Source organism: Triturus cristatus, chromosome 1_1 (genome assembly GCF_964204655.1).
Source record: "Triturus cristatus chromosome 1_1, aTriCri1.1, whole genome shotgun sequence".
Lineage (NCBI taxonomy): Eukaryota > Metazoa > Chordata > Amphibia > Caudata > Salamandridae > Triturus > Triturus cristatus.
Genome location: NC_140579.1, coordinates 1,156,150,875 through 1,156,164,511, shown reverse-complemented (window position 1 = coordinate 1,156,164,511; position 13,637 = coordinate 1,156,150,875). Strand labels below are relative to the sequence as shown.

General features: G+C 45.8%; 1 protein-coding gene across 3 annotated transcripts in view; it reads right to left on the bottom strand.

Annotated features, from left to right (window-relative positions):
* The window catches only part of LOC146871775 (striatin-interacting protein 1), a 513,622-nt gene that overhangs the window by 319,741 nt on the left and 180,244 nt on the right, over positions 1-13,637 (bottom strand). The window contains exon 7 of one of the 3 annotated variants that reach the window (XM_085651361.1): positions 5,962-6,068. In XM_085651361.1, the coding sequence (XP_085507487.1) occupies positions 5,962-6,068 (107 nt within the window). Of the gene's footprint in view, positions 1-5,883; positions 6,069-13,637 lie in introns of all 3 variants that reach the window. The other 2 variants (XM_085651345.1, XM_085651354.1) reach the window with 2 other exon arrangements.

The following is a 13,637-nucleotide window of genomic DNA, read 5'->3' as shown; positions in this document are numbered from 1 at the left end:
TACTAAAACCAAAGAGTCTAAAGAAGGAATTTATTTCTAGATGCTGTTACAGCCCGCTACCGAGGGCTACACTGGTTGTTAAGGCCCTGAACCACAATGGGCCCAAGCCTCAGGCTAAGGCAGATAACAAGGGAGGGGGCCTTTAATAACCGGTACAGCCTGAAGCAGAAGGGCTTTTAGAACATTCCATTCACTGAGGGTAGAATGTTCTAAATTAAAAAGTGAAAAACAAAAATACAAATATTGGGATGTTGGAGCAGAAGGCTTATACCAGCCATTATTAGCCACAAGCCAGTTCATTGTATTCAACAGGACTCCCAACATTCCAATGTTCTAATGTAGCCTTATAGCCCGCCGTAGTGGGCTATACCGGACATTAAATGTCCGCTCCAGCATTAAAGGCCCGAGCCGAAGGTGAGGTCCTTTAACAAGAGAGCAGGATTTACATGCCGGTTTAGCCCATCTACGGAGGGCTATAAGGTTATTAGAACTTTCCACAACTAGAGGGCAGAATGTTCTAACACAAAAAACAAAGGTCTCTCGGAGCCTGAGGGGACTGAAATCCCCTTAGGCTCCATGAGGCCTTTGTACACAGCAACAGCTGTGAACAACAACATTAGAATGTTAGAGCTCCGGGCTTCTACCGGCCTTTAGAGGCCCAGAGCACTCCATTGTTTTCAATGGAGCTCCCATCATTCCAATGTTCTAATATAGCTGTATAGCCCACCATAGAAAGCTATACTAGCCATTAAAGGCCCGCTCCCTTCTTTAAGTCCTTCGGGACCAAGTAAAAAGCGAGGACCTTTAAGAAGGGAGCAGACCTTTAATAGCCGATATAGCCCACTACAGTAGGCTATACGGCTATTATTATTCATCCCCATGAGGCCAGAATGTCCTAATTAAAAAAAATAGCAAAGGCCTGGCAGAGAGCAAGGGGGTTGAAAGCACAAATTTCTCAGAGGCCTCGGTTTCACAGCTCTTGCTGTGAAAGTTCATCAGATAACAGCAGCTCGCAGGGCAATCAATAGATGTGAAAGGAGGCTGAAATCGGGCCCTGGTTTTCCCTGGGCTCGTCCAAACTGCTTAACCTAGCTGTAGAAAACAGTTGGAGTTGTGGTGATAGTAACTTCAAGAAATCGTACGAAGTGGTCCTTTATGACACTGAGGGGTTGGGTTGTGGAAACGCAGAGCTTGGACATTGAAGAGCTAGGGTGTGGTGATTGCAGAACCCTAACAGTGAATAACTTTGTAGGATGATAGCAAATTCCACAGCGTACAGTTGGGTGTTGAGTAGATGGGCATGTCTTAAAGGGGACGAGTTAGCCATTGTAGTGACGGCCAAGTGTAGAAAATTAAGAGGTGATGGCATGCAAGAAGAACCGATTAAGTACTGAGAATGAACAGCAGAAATATTAATAATCTATTGAAATAAAAATGTGCTTTCAATTCTTGATCTTAATTAATTAAGAGGTGTAGCTATGTAGCCAGTCGGCGTAGTCGGTAATGTGCATGTGATGAGCAAGGGACATGACTACCTGAATGAAGAGTTCTTGCAGGGTTGTGGTTGGGTGTGAATGTTTGAGCGTTTCTGTCATTTAAGAGTAGAACCCCAGGTGGCAGTAGTGAGGTGCTGGGCTTCTGTCTTGCAGCCCAAAACTGACAAGGAACAAACAAGAAAAGACTCCTGCTGAAAGGCAGCTGCCTGTGATGGATCTTTTCACAAATGACAGACAAGACTTTTGGTGACCAAAGGCTAGACAAGTCAGCAGTAGATTGTTCATAAAGTACTGCGAGGCAGACTCCCCAGAGAACACATTGGGCGTATGCCATCTCTGCAGCACAGAAAAAAACATTGCAGTGATGAGAAGTTTGGTAGAAACCTGAAATAACTGGGTGTGGTGTAGGTCACCACACACAGCTACCAACCACTAGGTAAGATGAGTAAACTCAGGATCCAGCCCAGAGGAGTCAGCTGTTGCTATAACCTAGCAAAAAACAAGGTGGTTTAGCCCACACATTCCAACTGAGTAGAGCAAATAGGACATAATAAGGTTGGTCCAGCAAACAGACTCGCATGGTGTAAGAAACTGACTCTATATATACTGCACCAAAGTGAGGTACAATGTGTATAGAGTCCAAGAGTCTCCAGAGGTAGGCAGAGGTTAAAGTTAGATAGAACCTTACTCTCTAAAGTGGTAGCTTGGTCGAGCAGTAAGGCAGTATCAGAGGACAAGGTTAAGCATTTGATGTATACAACTCAGTCAGCAAATGAATTCACAAACTCAAGAACTGAACTCTAGGCCAATTGTTTTTGTATAAAAAATATACTGTTTATTTTTAGAACCAAGCAATCCTGGAACAGGTAAGCATTAAATACTTTTCAGTAATAAGTTACTGGATATAGAACTGTTTGAAAATGCAATAGGAATGGTACTTTGTTAGATTTACAGGGGAGCAGTAGTATGCAACACTTAGCAAATACAGTACATGGGAATGAATAGGCTTTTTCAATAAATTGCAGGTAAGTTACTTTTCGGATTACTTATTCCAACACAGCGCTGGATCCTAGAATCAGCACTGGGACATTTCCTGACAACAGTTGAGAAAATGCGTTTTAGTTAGATGTACGATTTTTTAAGAATATTCTTGTATTTCAAAAGTTGACAGAAACTTTTTCACAGAGAAGCACCAATGTTATCCTATGGAAAGAAATTCAATTTACAGGTAAGTTACTTTTACGTTACTTTTCCTACTCAGTGCTGGATACCTAGATTCAGCACTGGGACATTTCCTGAAAACGGTTGAGAAAATGCGTTTTGGTTATTTGTGCGATTTTTAAAGAATATTCTTAGTTTTCAAAAGTCGACATTTAGAAACTTTTTGGGAGAAAAAGTGTCAATGTTATCCTATGAGGAAAAGCAGGTTATCTGTTTCGAGGTAAGTACTCTGTCTTTGGAGTTGGGGTTCTGGGGTTAGACACCGTGGTCTCCCAAGGTCAGTTATGCACTGTTGTTGTACCCTCAGCGGCACTAGGGCGGCCGGGTGCAGAGTGTTGAGGCCCAATGTTATCCTATAGAGGATAGGGGGGCTCCGGTTGGTAGCTGCTGGCAAGCAGGCCATGGGGTTGTGGGAGCAAAGCTCCTAGGGCTTACATCAGGGCAAGTTGGGGACCAAAGTAGCACCAAAGGTGCACCCTCAGTGGAACTAGGGCGGCCGGGTGCAGGGTGCTGTTTTGAGGTCGGGTGCCCTGTTGATTTCAATTGAGATTCTCCGGGACAAAGAAACACTACAGGCTCAGGGACGAGGATCTTCCAGGAGCTACCACCACTTCGAGGGGTAAGTTGGGATGTTGAGGGTTGGTTCGGCACCGTTGGTTTGGGCACACAAAACTGTGGGGCGTCGGGTGCAGGGGTGTCTTGGGACATCGGATTTTCTTACCCGCTCTGGTCGCGGTAGGGGAGGCCTCTGGATTGAGGCTGCAGGCGTCATCAGGAGGCTTGAGGCAGGTCAGGGGTCGCCGGATCTCGGGTCAGGATTGCCAGGGGGATCTCCTCGTGGTGTTTTTCCACTCGAGCTTGGGCCGGGATCGGCGGGTGCAGAGTGGGCTGGATTCGCGGTTCCTGGCTAGCACCAGGAGCTGCAGTTTAAACACGTCCGGTGTTCACGGGTGAAACAGTCTGGAAAGTGAAGGCAGGCAGGTTGGTGAGGTTGCTGGCTGCTGGACACGCCGGGATTTCGCAGGAGCAGGTTCAAGGGGAGACGGGCATGTAGGGCTGGGGCCAAGTCAGTGGGCGTCGTCCTCTTGTTAGCTCTGCACGGCTCTTAGTCCTTCTTATCTTCTTTTCTTGTTGTTGCTGGATCTGAGTAAGGAAGGTTCAGGGTGCCCCTAAATACTAAATTTAGGGGTGTTACATGTAGGTAAAGGGCAGGGACCAATGGGTCCCTTCCGTGGGGTGGGTACACCTCCTATTCTGCCCCTCTCCAGTGGGAGGGGGGCAGGAGCCTGTCCCTGGTTGGCTGGGTCCCCCCATCGTCAAGATGGCGAGGACTCGAGGTTGTGCTTCACCTCGCCTGACCCACCTTAGGGGTGGAGTTGGCAGAGGTGGGCACACCTCTCTTCCTCACTTGTTTTTCCCGCCGGTTCTCCCACCCAAAGTGGGGGGTAGAACCAGTGGGGACCAGTTGCTGAAAGCAGCAAATGGTCTGGAGAGGCTCACAAAGGCAGCATGCCTTTGAAGCTTCTCCTTCGTGAACCCTGCCCATCCTGGGGGAGGACACTTGGCACCTCGTCCCAGGATGTGCATTGTTTCAGGCCCCCGAGAGCAGCAAGCTCTCGACCCAGGGGTCCAGAAACATGTTTGGTGGTGGCAACCTAAGCAGCCACTCAGTCAGGTCACTAGAAGTTGGTCGAATTTCAGGGGGCATCTCTAAGATGCCCTCTGTTGAGCATTTTACATTAAATCCCACACTGGCATCAGTGTGGGTTTAATATGCTGAGAAGTTGGATACCAAATTTCCCAGTCTTCATTGTAGCCATTATGGTGCTGTGGAGTTCGTAATGACAAACTCCCAGCACCATATACTTTTTAATGGCAGCACTGCACTTACAGTGCCCAGGAATGGGTTTGGGCACTGTAGTGGTACAGGGCTCATGCACCTGTACCCTCACCACTGGCATAGGGCACCCAGCTAGAGGGGTGACTGATGTATGCCAGGGCAGTGGTTTGTGGGCATGGTTTGCACTATGACACACAATCCAACAGTGTCCCTCACTCTTGAAATCCAAGACAGGGAATTCCTTCTCCCGTTTTGCAGTCTGGGTGCCCGCCCGGAAGAGTAGCAATGGTAATTAGCAGTCCCAACATCTGTGGTCACTCAAAAACATTTCTAAGGGCAACAACTTTCCTCCCACTAGGTTTGGTGCCAGCCTGTCAAGTGGGACAAAACCTGGGGCTTTCCAAGTGTGACCTAACATTTGCTTTTAACAGGGCAGGTCCCTATGAAGTTAAGTCCCCGAGCCTACCCCAAATGGTCTTCCTGCCAGGGAAGAAATGGTCTACCCACTCCCAGGTCATTGTCTCTGCTTTAGGAGCAGTTTTAACACCTATTGCACACCTAATTCAAGCCAATTTCTGGCTTCAGCAGCTTCAAGGAGGCTAAAGGTAACTTTCTAAATGTTACATTTCCCCTATGTCTAAAAACAATTTCAATTTTACAATTAAATTGCATTTTTATTAAATATTTTATCAAATCTAAAGAAAAGTCTTTGAATGGAGTATGTAGCTGGTAACGGTCAAAGGGGGGGTGGACATACATTGCTATAGTCAAACATATTTCACTCAAATATTACGCACACTACCTTGTGGGCCGCAAGGTGTACTTTGAGGGCACTTATTTAATATTTTGAATCAGGTGTTCCTACCAATCAACTAAGTGATTTGGACAGGTGTGTGCAGCACGATTCAAACTGCTGCTAAGCTACACAGGTTCTACTGTAGTAAATGTTGCATTAGGTGCTACAGTCCGCAAGAGGCATTTAAAATACAATGCCATGGATGTATTTCTGCACCATACGCTACAGTCTTAAAGGAAAGTTAAATGTGTCAATTAGGTTTTAGTCAATTTCAATATGTTTTAGTGGTCAGAGCACATTAACGGTACTGGACAGCATGTTCCAGTGTTTGAGTTAAAGATTACCAGCAGGAGAGTCTCCAAAAATGTTTTAAAACATTAAAAACTGGAGGTGACAACCCAAAAGGGGACAATTTGCAACAGTTGTGCTTCTATGAGATATCATTCCCATAAAGTAGTGTAATAGAGCCATTTTGATATTTGTGATCTTAATGGCAAGAACAAGGGATGATTTTAAAAAAGCATACATACAAACAACAAATATGTCAGGCTGTTGGATGTCATTCACTTTCCCTTCACCACGCATTTGTTCTGGCCTCTGACCTGTACCTAGCTCTGCCCGGAATGTTTGCCTTGCAGCTTGCCACTCAATTGGATCGTCATCGCACTCCTGGCGTACAGCATCCACTATCAGATACATGATGTTCAGCAGCACCCTGTGGAGAAAAGGAATAAGATTGAGTCAATGCCCATCATACACATTTTAGTTGAAAAGATGACAGCATTTCAAAGCCACACTCTAAACAGACCTCTTAACACGAGTTGCTACTAAAGTCCAAGAGCATGGCCCAAGGTGTTCCTTTAGAGGAAACTTCCACTCTACTAGTTAGTTGGAATGGCCAAGAAGTCTGTATGAGGGCAGATGTTAACAACCACATTTTGCCAGAATGACCACTTTAAGCACCTTTAATAAACAGGAGCCCAGCACATCTCAAAGCAATATAATTCAAGCATATATGCAGAGCACACTGTTGCACAACATCCACCATATACCGATGGCTACCACGTGTTGTGGGTCAATGGCCACTGTACCGGTCTCAGGACAAAAACCAGAACAGCTACCACACAGGTCTTGGAAAAATAATCATCAGCTGCAGCGCAGGTCCTGGGACAACGGTCAGCAGACACTGCATACTTCTTGGCACAACAGTCATCACACAGAAGGACCTTCAACATTTTAGGAAGGATGTTTGTCATTACTGTTAAAAGGCAGAACAGCTGGGGGGGAGGGGTGTTACAGGATGGAAAACAACAGAAGAGCATTTGCCGGGTGAGTGCTTAATACTGGCAGAGCTCTGCACACATCTCCTCCGTTTTCTGAGAGGACCTAATTGCTCATTCTCTCTCAATTTTTCAGACAACCTATTGCCCCTCACCTACGCTAGAGGGCAGACAGATCCTATATCCTTTGCAACACTGTTGAGATATGTGATAGAAAACCTACTACATCAAAGACTGACACGGAAATCCAGAAATATCTGCGAATGTACTGCGCACACTCATACCCCCCTCTGGGTAGGCAATGCATGGTGCTGCTGGGTCCAAGTGTAATCTGCTAATATATGGTTTGATCCAAGCATGGGTCACTGTAGTTTTTAACCTTCCAAGGATGATTAGATGATGTGTTTTCCCCTGAATATTCAACTTTTCAGCTTTGTCACCCCAGACCTTAGAGCTGATCAGACAACTTCTGGCACTTTAAAAAGCTTTTTGTATGTGGAGCTAATGTCCTCTTGGGTATCTCTGCATACCCCCCATTGAGATCTTTGGTTGTTCTCAGTGCAACATTTGGGGGCATTCTGTTCTACTTCGTAGGAATTTTCCTTGAAGTCAAACACTAGAATACGTCTGCACTTCCTGCGTGGACCCAGAAGCGCTCCAACATCACCTGTTGCACCACCGTCTCGCACCTCTCTGATGGAAGACATTTCTACCTTTCATGAGGTTTTGGCTAGGAGTGCTACTAAGTTAAAAATTCCTCTCGATGCTCCACAGCCAATTGTACTGGCGATACAGGAAATTTTACAAATAAGAACAGCTCCTAAACTTCTTGCTTTTGGTCCCTGGAACTCTTGATAAAGTATAATTTTCCTACCCATGCAACAATCAAAGAGGAAACACCAATACTGCTTAAAAAACACAAGGCACTGCAACATGAACTCGACTTCTTAAAGTCAGAACCTAAACTTGACTCTGTAATAGTGACCTCGGTAATGAGACATGCTTCCACTCCAGAAACCACAGCTCCACAAGAGCATGAAAGTAAGCACATAGATGCCAAGGGAGGGAAGGGGTGTGTGGCACAACTGCCACAAATCTGAAAAATGCTAGCACTACGGAGTCTCCTTGGTCGCTACCAAAGAAAAATATGTGTAGGTATGCACTCTGGTATAGACGGCTTGCCAAAACACCGGCAGCAAGACTTCACTGAGATGTTGCAGGAGACCTCTCTGTTAGTTACCTAGATCATTAGTGCTGCTGTTAATATACCTGGGTTGGCAGTTACTGGATATTAAACAATTGTCGAAAAACTCCCTGGGCAACTAGAGTTCTATGGCGATTAACAGACCATAAGGGCTAGAGACATGATATGAGGAACTCAGTGTACACTACAGATACATAAAAATAAAAATAAATTCTTTAATAAAAAATACTTAAAAACATATTGAAAGATATATTTTCAGATAGTTAATTACATACATACATAGTATGGTATCACCACATGACTTACAAGGTTACACAGTGCAGTGGACAAACAAACAGGCAATGATAGGAACAAATTCATACAATTAATATCAAAATGTGGTATAGATTAAGAGAAAATTATAAAGACAAGTAACTGAAGTGGCTGATTGATGGATCGTCTTCTACGTGCCTTTCGGCGTGCATTACGCCTTCATCAGAAAAGCCACAATAATTCCTAACGTTAAACCAGGGCAGGATCAATCTGGGATATTTGAGTTAGACCCAGTTTGCAGGCACAAAAATGGCGCAGTCGTGGGCAATGATAGCAAATGTGTCGGCCTTGGTGCTATCTACTACGAACATATAATCTAGCAGAAAGACAATGTTGAATTCTGGATAATGGTACACAGGAAGAAGATATTAACATAAAAATGGCCCAAAGCGAAGCAACTTTTCAGTAAGGTGCCGAAGAATGGTGTGGAGCCATGTCTTGGTGATGACATACAAAAAAGGCACAATCCATGACCTGGCCGCCGTGCTGAACTGGTATATAACCAAACGACTTCAGACTCCCGACTGATAAAATGATCAAATGATAGCTTATTCATTCGAATATCATCATGGCTCCATCTCACAAACTTAAAGCACTAGGTCAGATTAGACAAGGAATGGCACATCCAAACAACTTCTAGCTAGATGGACAGTTTCTTGTATCTCGTTATGCTATCAATTAGCAAGAAGCTTCTACCAGGCAAACCTAGAGCTCATTTACCATTCACAAAACAATATTGCTTGGATTACAACGCTCAGGGAAATACTAGAATGGGTCAGGAAAATCCTAGAAATCTACTTAGAGTATCACTTTGTCTATATTTTCTCACATAAACGTTAATTTTGTATTTAAAAAAAAAAATCTCTTCCAGTTGCCCAACAGCTGCTATTTGCAGGATTTTTTTTGGCGTGCTAAGCTATTTTAGTGTTTTTGGCTATCAATGTAGAGCTTATGATGCAGAAGAAAAGGTCACTTTCTTGTACTCCTGGCTCTGCATCATATGGATATTCACTGAATTCATTAAGAACCCACGCGCTTCCCCGACTGGGTAGAGTTGGGTATTTGGAAGTGTATAAGTAATACAAAGCTTTAATACCTATCATTACACAAAAAAGAAATGAGTCTCTGAGGTAACAACCAGTAGAGTGCACTATGGGTAGAGGAACCTCCCAGACACTTACAAACAGGATGCTTTTTCTCATTCTCCAATGAAAGCGTGCTAGGTCGCATTTTCTTATTCTTCACTTCAAACAATTTTACCTTACGCCAATTCTGGAATGAAGGCTTAAAACTGTTACTCAGATTTACTTATTTTATTCATTTGTAGGCGCACAATCATCCCCTAGGGGATCTCTAGGCGCCTTTGCAGCAGGGAGAGTCACGCTGTACAAAGTGAGATTATGAGGTGAATAACCAGGTTTTCAGAAGTTTTTTAAAGAGGGTAAAGTCAGTGCATGCATGAATAGATAGGGGTTAACGAATTCCAGTGATGGGGGGTATAAGAATGAGAAACAGCCGCTTCAGAACCTGGTCATTATAATGCGTTTGGGGAGTAATAGTAACAAGCCACTGGATCTGAGCTGATGGGCCGGGATGTATGGCTAACGTTTGTTTCTGAGGTAGAGTGGGCCATTTCCATGAAGAGTCGTACAGACCAAACAAAGAGGTTTAAAAAGGATGCGTCAGACGGTGGCTGCGCGACCGCTACAGGACATTCCCTTCTTGCGCAAGGCGCATCGGCCGCCTAACCTATATGCCTCCTGTATTACGCTGGTCCCCCTGGCGGTATGGGACGCCACTAATCTCACACACGAACTCACATCGTTCCCGTCCCCGCTTACCCCGCTGATAGGCAATCCCGATTTCCCCCCAGGACTAGAAGAGGCTGCTTTTTCGAGCTGGAAGACAGCGGGCTGTAGGTCCTTGTGTCATGTTTACGGAGAGGGGGGGTGAACTCGTTCGCTTCTATGCGGAGGGATTTCGGGCTGCCGGAGGTGGAGAGGTTACGGTATATGCAGGTACGACACTGGGCGCTTCAGCCGCAGGTCCGCTCGGGGGCGGAGCGGCGCCTCTCCCCTTACGAACGATGGCTTATCACTCATACATCAGACAAAACACCTAGTCTCAGATCTTTATAAACAGTTGCAGATTAAACACAAACACACATACAATGCGCACAGGCTCCAATGGGAACGAGAACTGGGAAGACCCCTGACTCATAAAGAATGGGAGGGCATCTATTACAGGGCACGACATTCGGCTTATCACATGGGGCTCACGGAGACCCTCACAAAAGTAGTGACATATTGGTATTATACGCCGGAGCGCTTACATGCGATGGACCACTCTAGGGAGGCGACATGCTGGAGGGGTTGCGGTCAACTGGGTAGCCTTACGCACCTATTGTGGGACTGTACACACCTCCAACCTTATTGGAAACTGGTGCTGGATGAAGTGGACAAGCACTTCGAGACAGAGATACCGCGCTTCCCCGCTTATGTGCTCTTGGGTCCGCCCAACCCTCTGACATACCCATTACGCTCCCGCAGAGGCAGATTGATAGCCATCGCGCTGGGGTCTGCTATACAAAATATACTTGCACACTGGCGCACGCCTCAGCTGCCGACCTTTGTGGGATGGCTGCACCGATTGTGGTATGTCCTGGGTATGGAAAAGTTGGCGCTAACCTTGGCTGGGGAGGGAGACAGATGCAGGGAACTGTGGAAGCCCTTTTATCACTCTTATCCTCAGAGTTTAGGGAAGTTACGTGTCCCCGATATTTAAGGTTGTTACGTACTGCAGAGACTTCCGATGGGGACGGACATTAAACCTGGCGGGGCCTTGGGCGTGCTGTGGAGCATGGGAGGAGGGGAAGGGGCCTGAGGGAAGGCGGGGGGGGGGGCTGAGTTAATCGGGGGGGGGTTTGGTGGGAAATGGGGATTTATATTTGTAAGTTGTGGTCTAGTAAATGATCATTCAGTTAGAGCACACGTCGGGTAACAGAAGAATGACAAAGACCCAGATGGTTGTTCTAGCATTGTAAGGGGCATTCGGGTCTCACTGTATGTTCTTTGTCCTGATGTTCTTTGAGCTATATTTCAATAAAAACATTTAAACCATAAAAAGGATGCGTTTTTTGATCGGAAGCCAGTGAACTGAGTGGAGGGTGGGCTCTGAAGGTGAGCGGGGGAAGGTACAGGACCAAGAGTGCAGCAGAGTTCTGCACCACCTGGAGCCTGGCTAAGAGGCTTTCATTAATTCCCACCAAAAAGGCATTGCCATAATCAAGGCGACTTATTATCAGGGCATGAACCAGAGTTTTCCTGGCCTGTAGAGGGGTCCATTGGAAGATCTTCTTGAGCATTCACATGAGGCCAAAACAGGTTCCAGAGAATGTTTTGACATGCTCACTCATAGAGAGATTCTCGTCAATAAGTACTCCTAGGTTCTTTACATATTTTTTTAGGAATAGGTGGAGGACCCAACTCCATTGGCCACCAGTCGGCCGACCAAGCTGAATGTGCTTTACCGAACAGGAGGATCTCAGATTTGGTAATATTCAGCAGTAGAAAGTTGTTAGTCATCCATGTAGATATTCTTAATAGAACTTTCTTAAATTTGGCTTTGGTCAGTGACGAGTCATGGCCCATAGTGATGACCAATTGTGTGTCATCGGCATAGGAGATGGTTTCAAACCCACATGACCAGATGAGTCTTGCCAGGCGGGCAACATACACATTAAACAGGGTGGGACTCAGAATTTAACCCTGTGGCACCCCTTTATCAATGACCGCGGATGCCGATGAATATTCACCAAGCTGAACAGAATTGGTACGTTCAGACAGGAAGTTCTTCGTCCATTCTAGAGCTCTACCCATGATACCAATCTCCCCAAGTCTTTGCACTAAGATATGATGGGAGATGGTATCGAAAGCCGCCGACAGATCCAAAAGCACCAGCATAGCTGAAGATCCCTGGTCTTAACGCCAATTTGATGGTGTCTGGGAGAGATTCATCATGCTCTCCCAGAAAAAGGGACTTGAGCTTCTGATAGGCTGTCACAGGGTGTGACTCATTATTGAGAAAGATGGACATGCTGGTTGAACTTTAAATGAACAATACAACTATAGAAGTGTGTCGTTGTCCTTGGAATTCTTGACAATTATTCTAGCATTTATGATTTTAATGAAGATTCCTACGATGCAGAACCAGGATGACAAATAAGTAACTTTTTCTTATGTCTTTTGCTTCACTGACTGTGGCGTTATATTCTCTCCCTCCAACGTAAGAGCAGCATTAATTTTGGCGACAACCAGTATCTGAGTGCGTCACAGTTGTGGAATTAAAGGTGCATACAAAAGCTTCCGCACAGTTTAATGTGTCCCAATTCAATCAAAAAATTGAGGCTGCCACATTTGCTTTATTGTAGCAGGTCATAATAAAACTGTTTTGGGTGATCTATTGCTAAACCTAATTTGGTACCAGTCTTTATGCCACCACCTATGAGTTGAGGCTTAGTAGTTTGGTTACAGCTACCGCTGGAGGGCCGTACTACAGTGTTTATCAATAAAATATTAGTCAATGGAACCGAGGTTCCGGATGAAAACAAATAAGTGTAGCAACTTTGCTATGACATGCTTGGCCCTCTGTTTCGATGGTTGTATCCAGTCCATGGGTTCAACGCTGGACAACATTCGGTTGCCCAAGCTGCTCAGTTTTTAAGTGGAAAATAGTTTTAAAAAAACACATTGAATCCAAATACAAAACGACCACCCAAGCTCCAAGTCAATAGATTTAGGATGTTAAGAGTCTTGATGTCCCGTTCAGTAGTTAAGAGGCATATAACTAGGCCTGGGCGTAATTCAGATTAAGAAGGCTGGGCTGGTGATGTGGTTCACCGAGTTGGCCCACCCATACTTGTCCATTGGCTGAATTGGCCTGTAGAAGAAAACGTCACTGGAGACGTTTTTGCCTGCACAAAGTTGGCATGTTAACTGGTTGGCATCTTGAAGTCTAGCAAACACTTGCAGGTGGGGCTCTACCCTGCCCTGGGTAGAGTAGGATACTCTGCCTGCTGTCCGGCACCACAGGACTGTGGGGACCGGGACTCCAAACGGAGGATTACGGGAGATGCTCAGCATGCAGGAGCTCCAGACTCCTCTCTGGTCTGATGCCACCCTGGCCTGGAAAGGAAGGTGGCCACGCCCAGTGCCTGGATTCCTGGCTTCCTAGGCAAAAGCCATGGCTTGGCCTGCCTTTCACAGGGGAGTAAGAGAGCTGTACAGCCTGCAAGAGACCCAGATTCCTCCCTGGTTTGAAGCCACTCTGCCCCAGTATCGGCTCGGGCCTTCATGTTGAGTCCCGTCTCCATTCTACACCCTGAGAGGGCACGGCGGACCTCTCCAGTCTGCAACCACCATGCCCTGGGTAGGGAGTCACTCCCATTCCATCGGCTAAGGATGGTGCCTTCCACCTTCCTGATGCCAAA